The following is a 21,264-nucleotide window of genomic DNA, read 5'->3' on the forward strand; positions in this document are numbered from 1 at the left end:
ATGGATATTAGTGAGACATGTGGAACAGTTAGGCAGGGGATGGAATATTAGTGAGACATGTGGAACAGTTAGGCAGGGGTGTAACATTAGTGAGACATGTGGAACAGTTAGGCAGGGGATGGAATATTAGTGAGACATGTGGGACAGTTAGGCAGGGGTGGAATATTAGTGAGACATGTGGAACAGTTAGGCAGGGGATGGAATATCAGTGAGACATGTGGGACAGTTAGGCAGGGGTGGAATATTAATGAGACATGTGGAACAGTTAGGCAGGGGTGCAACATTAGTGAGGCATGTGGAACAGTTAGGCAGGGGATGGAATATTAGTGAGACATGTGGGACAGTAAGGCAGGGGATGGAATGTTAGTGAGACATGTGGAACAGTTAGGCAAGGGATGGAATATTAGTGAGACATGTGGAACAGTTAGGCAGGGGATGGAATATTAGTGAGACATGTGGAACAGTTAGGCAGGGGTGGAATATTAGTGAGACATGTGAGACAGTTATTCAGGTGGTGGAATATTAGTGAGACATGTAGACCAGCTTGCTGGGGTGGAATATTAGTGAGACATGTGGGACAGTAAGGCAGGGGATGGAATGTTAGTGAGACATGTGGAACAGTTAGGCAGGGGTGGAACATTAGTGAGACATGTGGAACAGTTAGGCAGGGGATGGAATATTAGTGAGACATGTGGGACAGTAAGGCAGGGGATGGAATATTAGTGAGACATGTGGAACAGTTAGGCAGGGGATGGAATATTAGTGAGACATGTGGGACAGTTAGGCAGGGGATGGAATATTAGTGAGACATGTGGAACAGTTAGGCAGGGGATGGAATGTTAGTGAGACACATGGAACAGTTAGTCAGGTGGTGGAATATTAGTGAGACATGTGGAACAGCTAGGCAGAAGATAATTTTAGCACTTTGAGAGTACTCTGCTGCCAGTGCATACTGTCACAGTACTTATGTCATAAGCAATAAACAATTATGATCTTAGATCATAGTCCGTAGTCCATGCCATATCAATTTGCATAGGATCCACCGGATGTTGTCTAGTTACAGTCAGAGTTTGTGTTGACAGTGGATGCCTCCACTACACTAGATGGTAGAGCTTATGTAAATCGTAACAATTCGTTTTGTAAGACAACACCACTGTGTATGTCTTGGATCCCTCCTAGAAGTGTAGCTACACATTGCTCATTGCTCTATTTTAGGCTCTTTCACCATTTATCTCTGCAATAACCTGAACTGAAGTACAAGTACGTACCCCAACTTTGGCAACAACTTGTAGCAACTTTTCAATATTTTAAAGTTTGAGAAGTGTGTACTTTATTAAAAAAAATACAGTACATCAAGTGTCTAACACCGAACACACTGCTGATATATCATTATGTATTGTAGGTAACAGTCAAAGACAAAGTTTGTACTGGGATTGGTCCCAACAAGAAGTTGGCCAAGCGTAGTGCAGCAGAGGCCATGTTACAGTTGCTCGGATACAGGAACGCCTTGTCCAATATGCAGCCAGGCAAGCCTGCCCTCAAGACGGGCGACGGTCAGGGTGACGGGCCCGGAAATGGTCGCAAAGTCAAGTTTGTGGATCAAACGGCGGAGGGTAGGTGTTGGTTTCCACATTTTTGTTGGGTTCCAATATCTTTTTTCATTTACATTTCATGTTCATGGAAGGAGTGGAAAAGCAAATAATAAGTAAGACAATAGATAACTGTCTAGAAGTGGATGGTAAGATACATGTAAGCCCTCTACTCTACATGGACATGCTGTGTACTGTCTGCCAGGAGGAACCTATACATGAATGTATCAACCATGATCTATACAGAATACAAGGTACTTGACCGACCCGCACATATTTTATTTATGTCATACCATGTTGAAAAACGCTGATTTAATTGCCAAACTACTCATAACAAGGATAGAATTTGACACATTGTTCCAACCTGTGCCAGGACTCCGTTTGCTTGCAACGGTGGGCATTGATTTTGTTTTATTTAATCGATGGAAGCCTGTGTGATACAACTAAGATGCCTGTGTGATATGGAAAATTATTAATATTACCCGGTCAGGAACACCTACTCAGTGGTTTTATTTGGTGGTTATAGCAAAGGCCCAGGCGTTATGACACCATATACACCTTGGAGCGGGTCATTAACCCTTAGTTATTGTACAGTTGTATCAGCACTTATTATCGTGTCAACAGTTAAGGATGGCCATGGTGACAGCCCCTCCATCCTGAGCCGACAGCTGGCACCTGGACTCCTCCCCATGCCACAGGAGATGGTACGGTCCACGGGGGGCAATGGCATGGGACTGCCAGGAGTAAACATCCCCCAAAGGGGTGAGTTTGGCAGTAAACCACTTTTCTCTATTTCTGAAATACAAACATACTGGTGTGGTATCAGTCAAACACTCAGAGGACACTACTTCATTTCTGTTGTATAAAAGAAAACTAAACTCGGCACAAAAAGTTTGGAATATGAACTTTGGCTGATCATATTTCCGTTGTTTTTGCATCAATTTTAATGTGTTATATATCAATAGAAAGCGTGTGTGATTTCCTTTTATATGGTATCAAACTCCTCGTGATTTTGAATTCGTGAAAAGAGCACCAGGGTTACTTACGTCAGTGGGTCACGAAAAAAATGTGCCCAAATTTCAATTTTTGTGTTCAACTCTGTATCATCCTGCTTGTATGGGTGTGGGTGTCAAGGATTCAATCTATCCTTTTTTCACGTAATCTTTGGTATACAGAACATCCAAGTTTATCTTCAACATTTGAGGAGAGTATATGTGTATTTTGGGTGTTGGATGACCGATTCGAAGTGTGGATGCGGCAAGGAGAATGCCACGCCGACTGTCGCACGGATAGAGCGTAACAGCGCGTAGCGCTTGTTGTGGTGTATGTATGGCTGCCACAGGAAAAACAAGGTACGCTATCATCCCAGACAAGACAACCTCAATACTGTGAGATACAGGGACACCATTCTCCATTCAGTATTCAGTCGCAATGTCTTACCCCTTCAATATTGGGTCGAATGACATTCTGTAAGATTACACCGCCCGTCCACGCACACAGTCTGCATTGATCCTTGCTCTGTGTGACGGGCGTTGTAGTCTAACACATGCAGAATTGCATTTGGTCCCCCACACACGCTGACGAGGTATGACATTGCGACTGCATGGAGAATGGTGTCCCTGTATCTCACAGCATTGAGGTTGTCTTGTCTGGGATGAGGGTGAACTTCGTTTTTCCTGTGGCAGCCATACATACACCACACCATGACACTGCCTCCACCAAGCGCTACGCGCTGTTACGCTCTATCCGTGCGACAGTCAGCGTGGCATTCTCCTTGCCGCCTCCACACCTCGATTCGGTCATCAACAGCCAAAAGGGCACATATACTCTTCTCAAATGTTGAAGATGAACTTGGATGCTCTGTATACCAAAGATTACGTGAAAAAAGGGTAGATTGAATCATTGACACCCACACCCATACCAGCAGTCTGATACAGAGTTGAACACAAAAATTGAAATTTGGGCACTTTTTTTTCGTGACCCACTGACGTAAGTAGCCCTGGTGCTCGTTCCAAGAATTTATAGCCATAAGGAGTTTGATACCATATGAAAGGAAATCACACACGCTTTCTATTGATATATAACACATTGAAATTGATGCAGAAACAACGGAAATATGATCAGCCAAAGTTAATATTCCAAACTTTTTGTGCCGAGTTTAGATACCATTATTTATTTGTTGATGTTTTGTGTGTACAGGTCTAAACAGGGCCCCCGGAGCCCCCCTCAGCCCCCGGAGCCCACAGTTGACGAGTGCAGCCATCGCTAAGGAGTTACTAACAATTGGGACGTCCCCTACTGCTGAGGCAATGGTACAGTCCGGTGTCACGGGGATGCCACAAGGCCAACAGGTACTGTAGATGTTCAAATCTTTGTGCTTCTTCTTAGATTGCAGTATTTGAGGTCACTTCCTACTGCAAGTCTACGAAAGCTTCACCTTCCTCACTGATATTCCAGTGCTGATTCAATGGTCAAAGCCAGTGCTGAAGAAAGTTCAGCACGAGTTTTCCAGTGCTGAATGGCTCTGTTCCAGTGCTGAAGCTCTGTCAGGACTGGAATTCCAGTGCTAAATCTTGAAACAGTGCTAAACTCATTTCAGCACAGGTTTTCCAGTGTTGGACTGCCATCAGCACTAGTTACCCAGTGCTGAAATTGCCATCAGCACTGGAACCGTGTGCTGAATTACACCTTCATAATTACAGCTCTTCTGGAAATGATTTGAATGGCCAGTGCGGAATATTGTCCGAGCACTCGGTTTCCAGTGCTGACGCCGACTTTTCCAGTGCTGAGAGCGCGTCAGTACTGGAAGTCCAGTGCTGACGAACTTTCAGCACTGGAAAGAAGCCATCTTCAGCACTGGAACCGAGTGCTGAAAAAGGAGGGTGAAGCTTTCGTAGCTTTGCCTTCCTACCCATGAGCTTACCACACCTACAAACTGGAACCAACATTTCCATGGTGTTTCTAGAGGTTCCACAAACTCTTGAATTTCACTATGGCATGAAATTTCAGGGCTGCAACTCAAAAGTACTTTAGTAGTAGATAGACACAATGAGTTTGATTTCCACAATATAATATGCAGTTGAAGAGTGTTTCTTGCTCTGTAATTCCATCTCTACTGTTTGTTGTCCTGTCCTCTGCACAGGTTCCTCCTAAGCAGCAGCTTGCCTACCTTGCCAAAGTGCAGGGCTTCAGAGTCGACTTCACAGATTTTCCAAAGGTACGATGAACAGTGATGTTTCCCTTAATGCCAAACAAAAAAAGGCAAATGCCATCTAAGTTTACAAAGTTTAGAGCTGCCTGGAAAAGCCCTTACGGTAGACTCCTGAATGTGAGATTTTGGCAAATGGATTCATTCTATGTTAAGTCTACTAAGTAGTCATATGTATGTAAGGCAGAGACTGCTGTGGAGCTGCCATCAAGCCTCAAGACATCTAAGTTCAAACCCTCGCATGATGGGGAAGGAGAGATAGTGAGCGAGTAATACTTGTTTCTTATTTTCCTCCCCAGGGTAACAAGTCTGAGTACCTGTCGCTGGTGTCCCTCTCCTCTAACCCCCCGCTAGTGAGCCATGGCGCCGGCCCAACTGTGGAGGCAGCTCACGACCAGGCTGCACTCAACGCTCTCAAGTCTCTCATGGACATGGGACTGGACCGTGTGGATGGGGAGGGGGGCGGGGACAAGGCTGAAGGGTAGGTCACCATAGTCCCATTCAGGGAATGATATTTGAATTTCAACATGGGCACATTGCAAGAACACATCCATGTCTTTGTTTAAGGCATTTCTTTCTGTCTCCAGAGTGCAGGAAGAGACGCCCAGTGTGAGCGAGCACAAACAGGCTAACTCAGCAGACGCAGACATGGCTGGCTCGCTGGAGCCCGTTGTCAAGACGGAGTCCAAGTGAGCCTCACTGCAGGCCGCCATCTCACGATGCCGGCGGATGAATACATGTGAAGACAACACCAACCAATCACACCTACTTTCCTGGGTGTTCTTAGAGTTAGTTCAAACTAAATTCTCCATTTGGCATACTCAAGGGTTAGAAATATTCAGTTGCTATTATTGGAGAAGAATATTGACAGATGGGTACTTTTGGTCAGGGCTGATTTGTTTGATTGAGAAATGTGCCAGAGCATTTGACCGTGATTCAGGTAAGAAAACGGCATGCTTTTGGTAGTTTGATACATATTATATTCTGGTTGTACAATACTTTAATTAGTTGGGAACACTTCCACTCCCCAACACACCAGTTGTGCTGGGGAGTGGAAAATTGCCACATTGTACACAAGTGTGCCCTGCAATGATGATGATGACACCATGTCAAACATTGATTACATTCATGTTCATTGGTTGGAAAACTGACATGCTACTTTGCTCCTACGTTTAATGGTGAGAATTAGCAATGAATGACCCAAACACAGGTCAATAATTTTTTTTTTGTGTATGAATAAAGAAATGGGCTTTCCTACTGGATTGTTGAAGAACACTGAGGATGTATAAACGTACTGTACAGTGTAAACCAGGTCAGTTCTGGCACATCTTCAACTCAAATAGGCTCTTATGCCAAAGGTTCTCCACGAGTAACAACTGTTATCCTTGATGCTCTTCATATGGCCAAGTTATCATTGATTTATGCATATATTCGTGTAATTTTCTTGTTAAAGTCATTAAGCAACATTCTGTGTGTATCATATCATATACCCCCTATTGCTACTGTAGTAATGTGTATGTCCATGCTACATCTGTGCATGTTGTTGGAAGTGTCTCAGAGCAAAATATGCATAGTAGTGTAGCTGGTCCCTTGCTTTGATACAGAAGTTCACATGTAGTTACCTTTCCAGTAAGGTTAATGAAACATTGGTGAGATTTTGTCTAAGATCATAGTGAATGTTGTCTTCATATCTAATTCATTGCATGCACCATACAGTACTAGTGAAACATAAGGAAGACCTCAGAATAGAGCAGGAAGACATCCCTTACTGTAGTATGGGTCGGACTGGACATAGACATGCAGCTGTTCTGTGTGGCCAGGGTCCCTATCTGGGAGTAGTTTACACCATACAAACTTCAGCTGTCAGGGAAACTTTGTTGCAGTCAGAAAAATGTTCAACTCCAGGTAGTTCTTTTGTACAACACACTCTCCCTTACCACCTAACTTGTGTCCATACCACAGCCGAGGAAAGCACCCTCTGTTTTTGTCCGTCTGACAGATAAAACGGTCAGGAAGAGTGTGTATGGACTGAATTCTCTGTGCCAGGGCATAGCTGATTTTGCAACTCATTTTGCTGCCTATTGATTGGTGTCAGGTACAGAATGAATGTGTAGCTTATTCCAGAAGAGAACTGTAGTATTTGATAGTTTGAATAAGCGATATGAATTTGTATGATTCTGAACATGGCTACAGTACATGTACCAAACAGGATAGGCTCTAACATTGATTTATGTCCTCTATAACTTCTGAAGAGTGACAAATATTTGTGGCATTTCTAAAATTCTATCCATTACAGTACTTCCTGACAGCAGCACAGGAATGTGGTAAGATGCTATTTCCAGATGAGGGTGTGATGCTGAGGTTTTCCTATGTTTGCTGCCAAGCTGCCTACAAAAGTGTGCAGTATTTGCTGTCCAGACCCAGGCTTGTACATACTGTGTCAGACCTATGTACTGTTCCAACAGGTGCTGCCAAATGAGCTAACTGAGCTACAACACTGAACTTGACTCAAAACCCCCTTAATTGAATTGTACAAGATTTCTCTGTGATATCTTGTGTTCTAAAGCTTCTGTTTGTGCCAAACCCATCCCTGCAACATGAAGCTTCTGCCAGATAAACAGCAGTTTGAGGGAAATGTTGCCCTTCTGATGTCATTGTGAAGCTCTGTTGCTGGCAGCACTGTACAAGGCTGGAGAGGTCCCCAGGCCAATCATTGCCATATTGCACATGGATTGTAGCTTTTTTTTTGCTGTTAGAGATTAGGTGTGTTGTTATGGCAGGATCACAGACATTGTGGCAGGCAAGGACAAACTTCAGTTTGGTCCGTTTCTGCTAAAACCATCAGACTGTGGGTCAGTCAGCAATTATGTACAATTATATACTCAGTCTGTTAAAACTGAACTGAACATTTAGACAGACCTGCTATATACAGTACAAATGTGACATAGTTCTACATTTACTTGAAACATTGTTAGTTGATTTGAATATCCAAACACATTACGTTATTGTCAATATTACAAATACCAACTTTTACACTACGAGTTGGAAGGGTTAATAATCTTTCATGATAGCCAATGTCAAAACTTAACAGTGATCTTAACATTGAAAATAAAAGTACAAACTTTAAGGTCAGATATCTAACATTTGATTACCCTAGGTAAACCAAAATTACCGTACCAGTAGTTACCATTGGTCAAAATTCGGGTCAAAAGTTCCCCTGTACCTTGTGCTACAATGACAAGGTTGTTATTAACAGAGGTATGGCCGTTGAATGACTGTTAGAAGCCCACACTGATAGTCTATAGCAAACATGCCAGTTCTGTTGAACCATGATGTCCTGATTCCTGCATCAATTTAACATTGCAATAAACACACCCTCTTGAGCAATAAACTGTTGTAGTTTTATCTTATTTTTAATGTTTTTAACATGTAAGCCATGCCTAGTTAATTTTCTTGATCCTCAACTTTGTCACTAAGTGTTCCCGATTTTAGGAAATTACATACCAGTTAGGATATGAATCAACCCCATGCAAGTGCTCATATTTTGGCACTGACAATTAGGAGAAAGTAGTGTTCCTAGTTTGTTTTTTTCTCATTCCGTAATAGATCAAAAGTTCAAAAATTGTTTTTCATTGTTAATTAGTAGTACGCCAGTTTTGGTCCCAACTCACTGCTGTGACGTTACAGCTTATGCACATAATTTTTATTGGAATGTAACGCTGTATTTCACGGAAAAATGTCGGGAACAGAACTTGCAATTTTTTTTGCTGGTCTTTCACTAAAATAACATGGAAGTAGCCTGCCCCAAAATGTAAGGAGACTATTTTCACTGACAGCCTGCTTGTTTTGACGGTTTACTGCCCTATCAACGTGACCCTGCTTAAGTGCGTTGCTTACACCTTACAGAAAAGCCTAGCCGTGAAAACTTTTTCTTTTCTATTGTATTATGTAAACTGCACTCAAAACAGTGGTACACCTGCTGGAAAGGAAGCTGATCAACTTTGAAAACATGCCAGTTGAGGGGTCAAAAATTTAATGACTTTTTCGCGTCTTTAACATTATCAAACCTAAAGCAAACTTACATAATCAATCCTCTATTCTGCAGGTGGGGTATGGTGTGATGTGACAATACCTCTAGATGCTTTACAAACACTTGGCCAATCAAAAGAAAAACATAGCCTTACAGCAGTTTTACATGCTTGTTATGCTGACAACAAGGACCTAGCGGTACATAAAAGGCTGGTTCTTTCAAAGTGTGGTCTTTGCTGCATCAGGAGAGTGCATTCATCTTCCATATTCATTAAGTTGGATCTCTTATGAAAATGAAGTTTTTCTCAACAAAATTGCAAATAAATTCTGTATTTCGAAAATAACAGTGCCTAAAGCATTTCAGTTTTATATACATATTGCTGATCACTTTGGCCGAAATCTATCTTTAAAAAATGATAAAATCCCTACCGATAGACACTAGTCTTTTTCAGGATCGTAATAAAAAGGAGCCCCTACGACAACTGGGGTTATGGGCAGTGAGTGAGTGAGTGAATTAAAAAAAAAATTGTTTTGCTAGGCTAAAGGGAATTCAACAATTCAAAATACAAATTGTTATCTACAGCCAAGGAAAGTAGATGGCTTATCAACATTTCATACTGCATATGCCATTAGGGAAACATACGATAGGCAGAAAGGTCAGCTAATTCTGGCCAGTCCAGAGTTTCAAAGTACAAAATGTACTGTAACAGTTGAAAAATACAACAACACAATTGAAGACGGAAGCCCATGCATCAAAGATTTACTAAATCATTTAGGAATGTACCAATCCTCCATATTTCACAATTTTCAAAGTTAGAAACAAACCAACTACACTGATACAGCACTACATCAGAATGTCATGTGCAAGACTGGCAGGTATTTAGCAGTGGCAAAATCAACTGTCAACAACTAGACACTCATGTTGATGCTTGGTCATCCCTGCATCACAAGTTTGTCTGTTGCATACAATTTCTTTTCAAAGCACAATTAAAAAAAAACTTCTACTTATTAGATAACATTCTTATATACTCAAGCACAACCGTTTACATGTATGCCCTGCTGAAGAACTATCTGCTGAAATACTTACTAGATAAGGCTTAAATAATCATCAATATGGCTGGCTCAGACTGCTGGCATCTCTGCTTTACTGCTGTCTTGAGAAAAGTTGTTTTTTTCAAGCACATGTTGATTTATTTATATGGATGTCACCTGCATGCACATCAACTTTCAGCTGTTTCCAAAAACAGTTACAACGATGTTCTAAATGATACCAAGCTGCAAAATTAGCAAATATTGGAAAACCTTTAAAAATGTCATAGAATGCCAACGTCAATTCCAAGGTCAAAGAAGACATTTAAGAACAAAAATAAAGATTCCATCGTCTGGTATTCCATACTATGTGTGTGTGGTCAATTGAATCTTTTGACTTTTTTGGGCCAAACTTTTTTCTTTTATTCACACTCTAGCATCAGTTTTGGGTTTCTCAGAGGATGTCATCCACACAATCAAATCAACATGGCCTTATCTAACTTTGGAAATGCAGTAATAAGTCACCTCTGCAAACAATGTTTAAATGCAACAAATTTATGAGGTTAGAATGGATAAATGGCTTCAGTTCAGTTAAAAGTTCTTAAATACATAAAATCATATAAAATTGTACTCAGCTATACACAAGCTCTTGCCAACAATCTAGGTATACACATTATGTGTACATAAACTTCTGTACAGATTCACAATATAAATATGTCTCCAACTTCCTGAGAAAAGTACATTTTTAAGTTCCTTTTCATTGAAAGGAATACAATAACATATTGACAATAAATGTATTTTGTTCCACTGTCACACCATAAACTTTCACTGCAAGAACCCTAGTACTGCTCAGAACTCTTTAAGCTTGCTGAAAGTATTTCAAGGAGTCAATACAGCAACCAGGTCAAAATCTTACTCAAAGGTAAAAAATTCAGAAATAATCACTAAGTCTTTGTACACGGTTCTCTCCAAAATTTGGTTCTTCACAGTACTCTGTGTCATTTATGATAAGTGACATACGTATCATTTTCCACATTATAAATGTTGACTTCCCTGGATGTGGCTGAGGGATATGTGTCTATGGATTGGCTGTTGTAGCTTTCCATGGCTTGATTCCCATAGAAACTGCTGACAGTCAGGTTGTTGAGGGGAATGGGGATCCCCTGGTTCCCCACGTACTCCATCTCTGTGTTACCAGAGTACGTGTCCATATCTGGGACCGGGTTACCCGGGTAAGCACCAACCCCTGGGTGGCCATACCCATAAGCCATTGGTACAGGGTCACTAGGGTACACAAATGCCGGGTTATTATAGTAGGCATTAACTGGCTGCCTTCTGTACAGCACGCTAGGTTGTGCAGCTTGCTGAGTTAGAACTGCATGTCCCATACAACCAGGTAAAACGTCTTCTCCGTTATTTGTAGATCCACTCTGGTCTGTAAAGTTTAACTCTTCACTGGCAAACTCATCGCTATCTACTTCCGGAGAGGACTCTGTGCACTGGGAGTTGTTGGGAGGTGTGACCCCTCGGTTGGACGTCTCTTCTGAAGCTTCAGTGAAGGAAGCTCCCTCTGAGGTGTCATTACATGATGTTCCTTCCTCCTCCTCCTCCTCCGGGATGGCTGCTTCCCTCCTGGTGACTGCCGTGGCGCGTCCAGAGTCCGACACTTCGTCAGACGACAGACATTTTTCTCCGGTGGCGATCGGTACGTTGGGAGGCTGCATCCCGTCCTCATCTGCCTCCATGTCGGCCTCCGAAATCCTGGAGGGTTGGCGCGCTCGCACGTCCTGGACCTCCTGTCGGTACTTCTTGTGCCGTTTTTGATGCTTGCGTCGACTGAAGCGATCCAGTTTGTGTTTTTGCTGCCCTGGTTCCACATCAGCTACTACAGTTGTCTGGGCACCAGCCCCATCTGTGAGACACAAGCAACAATACTCATTACTGCCACCCTTCTGTTCAACCAGGACTGAGCTCCAAATACAGGAAAAAACACAAGGATGCAGATAAAGATATGAACAGCTTGCAACTTTACACGCTAAAAAATCAGGCCTGGACAGGTGTTATAGGTGACAAGGGTGCTTCAGGAAGTTATGCCATTGGTTCTATAACAGGCTCGGTTTTTTCAACGAATGAGTTGAAATTTGGCACAAAGGTAAAGGCATATATCCCCCTTTTTGAAATATCTCAATTTGTTGTTCAGGTTTTAATGAGTGACTGAATTGAGTTCAAGATGACCACACCCTTGGTAGTGTTGCCATGTAGAAATAACCCCCTTTATGGATAATGGGATAGTCCGGGCCGACGCGCAGGCGTCGGGAGAGTAGCCGGGAAAAGGAATAAACATCAATTCACGTCGTTTCAACTCCAGTCTCCTAGTCGCTCTTGTGTCACCTCTGGGCTCCCTAAACATCATCTAAAGTGGACAGAACGAGGGTAACAAAATGGAGGTTCTACCGAGATCGTAAAACTTAGAGGAAAGGGAGCCGATCGGATGATCACGACAGGAGAAGTTTGACCGCCACTGGAGCCAGACGTTGTGACAGAAAAGGATTCGCGCCAAAGAAGACACGTGACCACAGGTCAGAGAGGTCAATTTGTTGTAAACAAATAGTTCAGAGGTCAACAAGATGGCGCTGCGGTTGTAGAGGGGGAGGGCGACCGTACCGATAAGAACTGTTGTTGTGGGAAGAGATACAAAGGGAAGAATGGCGCAAGGTGGAATCAAAATGGAATCGGTAGAGGAGTTAACAAGATCAGTGGAAGAATTCCTACGTCCAAAACAGTCCACAACATCTGATGTGAAGCCTAAGAGACAGTCTGATATGACGAAACCTAGCGACCTTCCACAGTTAAGCGGGCCTTATCCCCTCCATTCCCAGACGCCACCAGGGCTCCAGCTGAATAAGAATAGTGTTGAAGTCACCGTGAAAGAGTTGGTTGATGCCACTACTCACCTAGCAAATGTTGTCACGGGGTGTTGCACAGAGGTTAAGAAATTAGGAGGAAGGTTGGACCACCTGGAGTCACCTGAGGGGATTGACACTGTAAGGAAGACCCTATGGAACACTAACACTCGATCAGTTGCTGGAGGGGTTGACACTGTCAGGAAGACCCACTGGAAGACTAACACTAGACCAGCTGCACCTCACCATGTGAGCAGGAAGGAGTTCAAAATAATCGGCCAAGTGGGTACCCTCAGCTTCAAGTCCCTCACGTACCAGGTCAACAGTGGCCTGAAGCAGGGATATACAGAGGAGGAGGTCGTAGACGCGGTGATTAGAGCCATCCCAGCAGAATCAGCCCTCCGTTCTTACCTGGAAGGTAAGGAAATGGACCTGGAGACAGTCGAGCAGGTGGTGAAGGCCCAGTGTCCACAGTGTACAGCTACTGACCTGTATCGTAAGCTGAGCATGGGGAAACAGGCAAACGAGGAGTCTCCCCAGAACTTCCTGATGAGAATGATGGATCTGAGGGACCGAGTTATAGAGGCTAATGAAGAAGAAGACGAGTTGTACAGCGCAGGTCTTGTGCAGGCCATGTTCCTGCGGGCAGTCCTGACTGGCCTGAGTGATGATGCAATCAGGCTGGAAATACAGCCTCACCTCGACCGGAAGTGTGGGACCACGGATGTTGAGCTGTTGGAGAAAGTGGGCAGGGCAGTGATTGACAAGCAGGAGAGAGAGGAGAAGAAGAGAAGTGCTGCCAGAGTAAACACTACAGATACAAATACTACTCGTACTGGGATCAATGTGGTGACAGCAAGACCAAGAAGGCTGTGCGACCAATGCTGGCAGGCGCGCGCAGAGAGATGCAACCACTGCTTCGTGTGTGGAAGAACCAACCACCAAGCCAGGGAATGCCGTAGTCAGGCTGCTCCCCGGGGAAACGAGTCCAGGGCCCTCCCAAGGGACGGGGAGTAGCCCTGAAGAATACCACGCAGTCCCACCACCCACCAGTAGATACTAGAAGTAGAACAGAACCAAAGAGAACAGAACAGAGTCAATATACCGGTAATGTCAATATGATGTCATCACGCTTAACACCCAAACAAAGAGGAAAGTTAACCAGGCTGGTTGGAAACAAGTGCCTTGTCTCTTGTCACTTAGAGAACGTACAAACCCAAGCGTTATGGGACACGGGAGCCCAAGTGAGTATCATGACAAACAAGTGGAGAACAAAATACCTGCCCAAAACAGAAATTCAGCCATTGATCGACATACTGGGAGGAGTAGACTTCAACTTACAGGCTGCAAACGGCACCAACATACCATATGATGGCTGGATCGAAGTGAAGTTTAAAATGGTTAGCGAGAAAGACACACCAGAGCTAACTGTGCCATTCTTGGTGACATCAGATGACAAACAGGAGCACCCAATAATTGGCTACAACGTGATTGAGGAGATGCAGAGTGTGTGTGCCAGGAACGGCTGCTCCGGAGCTGCTCTGCTGTCTCAGGCGGTGCCAGTAGAAGCTGGAGAGGCAGAGGCGCTGGTCTGCATGATGGAAGATTTTAGTAAGACAAACTTGGTGAGAGTAAGGGTTGGCCGGAAGAGAATCAAGATACCACGAGGAGCCACTGTCCAGGTTAGATGTAGAATTCCTACAGGTTCAATGGAAGAGAAACAATCTGTCTTGTTTGAGCCAGATATAGGAGGGAGTTGGCCCACGGGCTTGGAGGTGGAGTCAGTACTCACAAGGGTGAGTTCAACTGGTTTGATCAGAGTGCCGGTAAGCAACCCTAACAGTTATGATGTCTACCTTCCTGCGAGGACAGTCTTGGGTCAGATAGAACCTATCAGATCAATGGTTCCAGTTGATGTGAGACCAGTAAACGACAGCCATCAGCAAACAAAACAACCAGCTCAAGTCAACACAGTCCAGGCAGAGCAGGATGCACCTGATGAGTTGTGGGACCCTCCAGTTGACTTGTCTCATCTGAGTGAAGAACAGAGGAAGATAGTGCGACAGATGCTTCGTGAGGAATCGGGGGCATTCTCCAGAGATGAGTCCGACATTGGCAGCATGGAGGGGCTCAAGTTAAACATCAACCTGACTGATAAAGAACCAGTTCAGAAGAATTATGTGTCAATTCCCACCCCACTGTACAAGGAGGTTAAGGAATATATCGAAGATTTGATTAACCAAGAATGGATCACGAAATCCAAATCACCATATTCATCACCAATGGTGTGCGTACGGAAGAAGGATGGAGGAATGAGACTATGTATTGATTACCGGGCACTGAACGAGAAAACAGTGCCAGATCGCCAGCCCCTCCCGAGGATTCAAGATGTGCTCAACAGGTTGAAGGGAAACACATGGTTCTCTGTACTGGATCTAGGAAAGGCGTACCATCAGGGGTACATGGAGGAAGAAAGTAGGAAATACACAGCATTTGTAACGCCATACGGACTCTATGAGTGGGTTCGCGTCCCCATGGGATTAAAGAACGCGCCTCCAGCATTCCAACGGCATATGGAAGAAGTACTCGAGGGCTTGAGCCATGAAATATGCGAGCCGTATATGGATGACACCATGGTCTACAGCGAAGGCTTTGAGTCACATGTCGAGCGCATCAGGAGAGTGTTGCGCAGGTTCCAGGAACATGGCTGTAAGTTGAAGCCAAAGAAATGTGTGATGTTCCGACGACAGGTGAGGTATGTCGGGAAGCTAGTCACTGCAGATGGGTACACGATGGATCCAGAAGATACAGCAGCAGTCAAGGCAATCAGAGACAAGAAGCCCACTACTGTAGGAGATGTACGACGGGTGCTTGGGTTCCTCGGGTACTACAGGACGTACATCAAGGACTTCAGTAGAATTGCTAAACCACTGTACGACCTGCTGTCGGACAGTGCTGCGAAGCAACCAGTCCAGTGGACTGAGGAACACCAAGATATCCTTAATCAACTGACAGAACAACTGACCAGCCCACCTGTGATGGCCTACCCTGACTTTGAGAAACCATTTATCCTGCACACAGATGCATCAGCCAATGGTTTGGGCGCAGTATTATATCAACAGCAAGAGGGCAAGCTCCGGGTGATTGCATATGGTTCACGGACACTGTCACCGGCAGAGAAGAATTACCACATGCACTCGGGGAAGTTGGAGTTCTTGGCTCTCAAGTGGTCCATTACTGAGAAGTTCCGAGACTACCTGTACTACGCCCCATCTTTTGAAGTATATACCGACAATAATCCACTCACCTACGTTCTGAGCACGGCCAAGTTGAATGCGACAGGTCACCGATGGGTGGCAGAGTTGGTGGACTATAACTTCAGCATCAAGTACCGACCTGGGAAAGCCAATGCAGATGCAGATGTGCTGTCAAGAGTACCAAGTCCAGGAGATGCTGAGCAGTTTATGGCTACCTGCACAGAAGAAGTGAGTGGTGATGTACTGAGTGCCACCACCCAGGCCATGCAGGCAGTGGATCAAGGAGATGCCACATGGATAAGTGCTATCACTACGAACATTGACAGTCTACCACCTGAAGACAAGAGTGCAAGTATAGGACCATTGAGCAAGAAGGAGATCGGTGAAGCGCAACGTCGGGACTCGGCCATTAGAAAGGTGATAGAGCTGAAAGAAGGGGGGAGGAATCCCACTACCCGAGAGAGGCAAGACAACTCAATTGGTACAAGAGAATACATGCGGGAGTGGAAAAAGCTGCAGATCGATGATGAGGGCATTCTCCGCCGGAGAGCTGGTCCAGTACTGCAAGTAGTGCTCCCGAAGGAATATAGAAACATTGTGTACCAAGAACTACATGACAAAATGGGCCATCTGGGAGCAGACAGGGTTGTCAGCCTGGCAAGACAACGGTTCTACTGGCCAAAGATGCAGAGAGACATAGTTGAATACTGTACCTCCAAGTGTCAGTGCATTAAGCGCCGGAAGCCAAACATTCCAGACAAAGCCCCACTTACTAACATCATCACCACTGAGCCGCTACAACTGGTGTCCATTGACTATGTCCACCTTGAAAGGAGCAACGGTGGCTATGAGTACATTTTGGTGGTTGTGGACCATTTCACACGGTTCGCTCAAGCATATGCAACCAGGAACAAGTCAGGGAGAACAGCGGCAGAGAAGCTCTTTAATGACTTCATTCCTAGATTTGGGTACCCTCTCAAGATTCACCATGACCAGGGAGCAGAGTTTGAAAATAAGTTGTTTCAACGCCTACATCAGCTGAGTGGAGTGTCGCCCTCGAGAACAACCCCGTATCACCCCCAGGGAAATGGTCAGGTGGAGAGGTTTAATCGGACTTTGCTAGCGATGTTACGTGCTCTCCCAGAATCCCAGAAAACAGATTGGAAGGCGTCTCTTAACAAAGTGGTTCATGCGTACAACTGCACCCGACATGAGAGCACTGGGTATTCGCCTCACTTTCTGTTGTATGGACATCACCCCCGCCTGCCAGTGGACCTTATGTTCGGGATTGAAGACAAGGAGAATGAGGTTCAATCATATCCTGAGTATGCCAAGAAATGGAAACGTGGCATGCAGGAGGCCTACAGGATTGCGAGTCAGCATGCCAGGAAAACAGGTGCAAAAGGGAAGAAGCAGTACGACAGAAGGGTGCACGGTCTCAGTCTGTCCAGTGGTGACCGGGTCCTTGTTCGAAATATGACGGACAGAGGAGGACCGGGCAAGTTGCGCTCCCACTGGGAGGACAAAGTCCACATCATTGTGAAGCAGAAGGGGAAAGATATTCCAGTGTATGAGGTACGCCCAGAATGCAGAGAAGGAAGGTCAAGAGTGTTGCATAGAAATATGCTACTACCGTGTGACGGACTGCCTCTAGAGGTTCCAGTGGACAAACGAAGCAAAGAGAAAACACCTCAAAGAGAGGACAAGAGGAGTGATAATGAGGAAGAAGAACTTGCAGACAACAGAGTCGAAATTGGAGCTGAACAAGAAGACCAGAGAGGAAGTACAGGTAGTGAAAGGGATGAAGAAACTGATGTTGAAGTTGAGTCTGAGGACCAGCCCTGTGTGTCTCAGGGTGCTGAGGATGTTCCAGACCCAGCAGAAGTAGAAGAGAACAGACCAAGACGAAATAGGAGACCACCACGGACTCTCACATATGATGTAGGTGGCCAACCAGGCTACTTGAGAGTACCAACGGTGAACACAGTAAATGCAGCAGAGTGGAATGTGGGGACACCATGGCCACTGAACATGTGGAACGCGGGAGCAGGGCATCCTGGGCAATTATATCAGTCGTGCCTTCACTGTGGACAGTTAATACCGATAATTCGCATGTACGCGCCCAGCTAAGGGGATGGAGTACCTGTTATTCGTGTGGACTGTGAACTGCTATGGATTACTATTCTTGTGGATTACCTGCTGTTATTGTGGATATTACTATTCCTGTGGATTACCCGCTGTACCCGTGCCGCTGTGCCTGTGGATTACCCGCTGAATGAGAAGAGTCTCATGGGACAATTATATTGTGGACAGTAAATACAAGGTTATTGTGGAAAATCATTCCATATTTGAGAGACATGTATGTTGGTTATTTATAGATAACAAAGAGACTGATGGATTCCAGTTGTGTGGACTCTGCAGGACTTCCAGCTCAGAATTTAGACCAGGCCTAATGTTGTGTTAACTGTTCTAAAACAGTCAGTACGTTGGAGCTTCTGTTAGTAGCAGTGAAGTCAGTTTATTGAAGATACAATCTGTGCCAAAGTTAAAGATGTTATCAGTGCCGATGTTAAAGATGTTATCGGTGCCAAAGCTAAAAAAAATAGTGATCAAAAAAATAGTGATCAAAAAAATAGTGATCAAAAAAATAGTGATCAAAAAAATAGTGATCAAAAAAATAGTCCTCTATGTCCACCTTTGCTCCTTTCAAGGTGGACATAGTCAATGGACACCAGTTGTAGCGGCTCAGTGGTGATGATGTTAGTAAGTGGGGCTTTGTCTGGAATGTTTGGCTTCCGGCGCTTAATGCACTGACACTTGGAGGTACAGTATTCAACTATGTCTCTCTGCATCTTTGGCCAGTAGAACCGTTGTCTTGCCAGGCTGACAACCCTGTCTGCTCCCAGATGGCCCATTTTGTCATGTAGTTCTTGGTACACAATGTTTCTATATTCCTTCGGGAGCACTACTTGCAGTACTGGACCAGCTCTCCGGCGGAGAATGCCCTCATCATCGATCTGCAGCTTTTTCCACTCCCGCATGTATTCTCTTGTACCAATTGAGTTGTCTTGCCTCTCTCGGGTAGTGGGATTCCTCCCCCCTTCTTTCAGCTCTATCACCTTTCTAATGGCCGAGTCCCGACGTTGCGCTTCACCGATCTCCTTCTTGCTCAATGGTCCTATACTTGCACTCTTGTCTTCAGGTGGTAGACTGTCAATGTTCGTAGTGATAGCACTTATCCATGTGGCATCTCCTTGATCCACTGCCTGCATGGCCTGGGTGGTGGCACTCAGTACATCACCACTCACTTCTTCTGTGCAGGTAGCCATAAACTGCTCAGCATCTCCTGGACTTGGTAATCTTGACAGCACATCTGCATCTGCATTGGCTTTCCCAGGTCGGTACTTGATGCTGAAGTTATAGTCCACCAACTCTGCCACCCATCGGTGACCTGTCGCATTCAACTTGGCCGTGCTCAGAACGTAGGTGAGTGGATTATTGTCGGTATATACTTCAAAAGATGGGGCGTAGTACAGGTAGTCTCGGAACTTCTCAGTAATGGACCACTTGAGAGCCAAGAACTCCAACTTCCCCGAGTGCATGTGGTAATTCTTCTCTGCCGGTGACAGTGTCCGTGAACCATATGCAATCACCCGGAGCTTGCCCTCTTGCTGTTGATATAATACTGCGCCCAAACCATTGGCTGATGCATCTGTGTGCAGGATAAATGGTTTCTCAAAGTCAGGGTAGGCCATCACAGGTGGGCTGGTCAGCTGTTCTGTCAGTTGATTAAGGATATCTTGGTGTTCCTCAGTCCACTGGACTGGTTGCTTCGCAGCACTGTCCGACAGCAGGTCGTACAGTGGTTTAGCAATTCTACTGAAGTCCTTGATGTACGTCCTGTAGTACCCGAGGAACCCAAGCACCCGTCGTACATCTCCTACAGTAGTGGGCTTCTTGTCTCTGATTGCCTTGACTGCTGCTGTATCTTCTGGATCCATCGTGTACCCATCTGCAGTGACTAGCTTCCCGACATACCTCACCTGTCGTCGGAACATCACACATTTCTTTGGCTTCAACTTACAGCCATGTTCCTGGAACCTGCGCAACACTCTCCTGATGCGCTCGACATGTGACTCAAAGCCTTCGCTGTAGACCATGGTGTCATCCATATACGGTTCGCATATTTCATGGCTCAAGCCCTCGAGCACTTCTTCCATATGCCGTTGGAATGCTGGAGGCGCGTTCTTTAATCCCATGGGGACGCGAACCCACTCATAGAGTCCGTATGGCGTTACAAATGCTGTGTATTTCCTACTTCCTTCCTCCATGTACCCCTGATGGTACGCCTTTCCTAGATCCAGTACAGAGAACCATGTGTTTCCCTTCAACCTGTTGAGCACATCTTGAATCCTCGGGAGGGGCTGGCGATCTGGCACTGTTTTCTCGTTCAGTGCCCGGTAATCAATACATAGTCTCATTCCTCCATCCTTCTTCCGTACGCACACCATTGGTGATGAATATGGTGATTTGGTTTTCGTGATCCATTCTTGCTTAATCAAATCTTCGATATATTCCGTAACCTCCTTGTACAGTGGGCTGGGAATTGACACATAATTCTTCTGAACAGGTTCTTTATCAGTCAGGTTGATGTTTAACTTGAGCCCCTCCATGCTGCCAATGTCGGACTCATCTCTGGAGAATGCCCCCGATTCCTCACGAAGCATCTGTCGCACTATCTTCCTCTGTTCTTCACTCAGATGAGACAAGTCAACTGGAGGGTCCCACAACTCATCAGGTGCATCCTGCTCTGCCTGGACTGTGTTGACTTGAGCTGGTTGTTTTGTTTGCTGATGGCTGTCGTTTACTGGTCTCACATCAACTGGAACCATTGATCTGATAGGTTCTATCTGACCCAAGACTGTCCTCGCAGGAAGGTAGACATCATAACTGTTAGGGTTGCTTACCGGCACTCTGATCAAACCAGTTGAACTCACCCTTGTGAGTACTGACTCCACCTCCAAGCCCGTGGGCCAACTCCCTCCTATATCTGGCTCAAACAAGACAGATTGTTTCTCTTCCACTGAACCTGTAGGAATTCTACATCCAACCTGGACAGTGGCTCCTCGTGATATCTTGATTCTCTTCCGGCCAACCCTTACTCTCACCAAGTTTGTCTTACTAAAATCTTCCATCATGCAGACCAGCGCCTCTGCCTCTCCAGCTTCTACTGGCACCGCCTGAGAGGT

The 21,264-nt window shown here is 45.1% G+C and overlaps 1 protein-coding gene across 2 annotated transcripts in view; it reads left to right on the forward strand.

The window, feature by feature from the left end:
• Positions 1–8,188, forward strand: part of LOC118404522 (double-stranded RNA-binding protein Staufen homolog 2-like) — a 20,145-nt gene extending 11,957 nt beyond the window's left edge. For both annotated transcript variants that reach the window (XM_035803650.1, XM_035803651.1), the window contains exons 10-15: positions 1,403–1,613; positions 2,214–2,351; positions 3,789–3,940; positions 4,732–4,806; positions 5,097–5,278; positions 5,385–8,188. In XM_035803650.1, the coding sequence (XP_035659543.1) occupies positions 1,403–1,613; positions 2,214–2,351; positions 3,789–3,940; positions 4,732–4,806; positions 5,097–5,278; positions 5,385–5,490 (864 nt within the window). In that variant the 3' untranslated portion in view covers positions 5,491–8,188. The remainder of the gene's footprint in view (positions 1–1,402; positions 1,614–2,213; positions 2,352–3,788; positions 3,941–4,731; positions 4,807–5,096; positions 5,279–5,384) is intronic.
• Positions 8,189–21,264: the final 13,076 nt, after the last annotated feature.

This window comes from Branchiostoma floridae, chromosome 17 (genome assembly GCF_000003815.2).
Source record: "Branchiostoma floridae strain S238N-H82 chromosome 17, Bfl_VNyyK, whole genome shotgun sequence".
NCBI lineage: Eukaryota > Metazoa > Chordata > Leptocardii > Amphioxiformes > Branchiostomatidae > Branchiostoma > Branchiostoma floridae.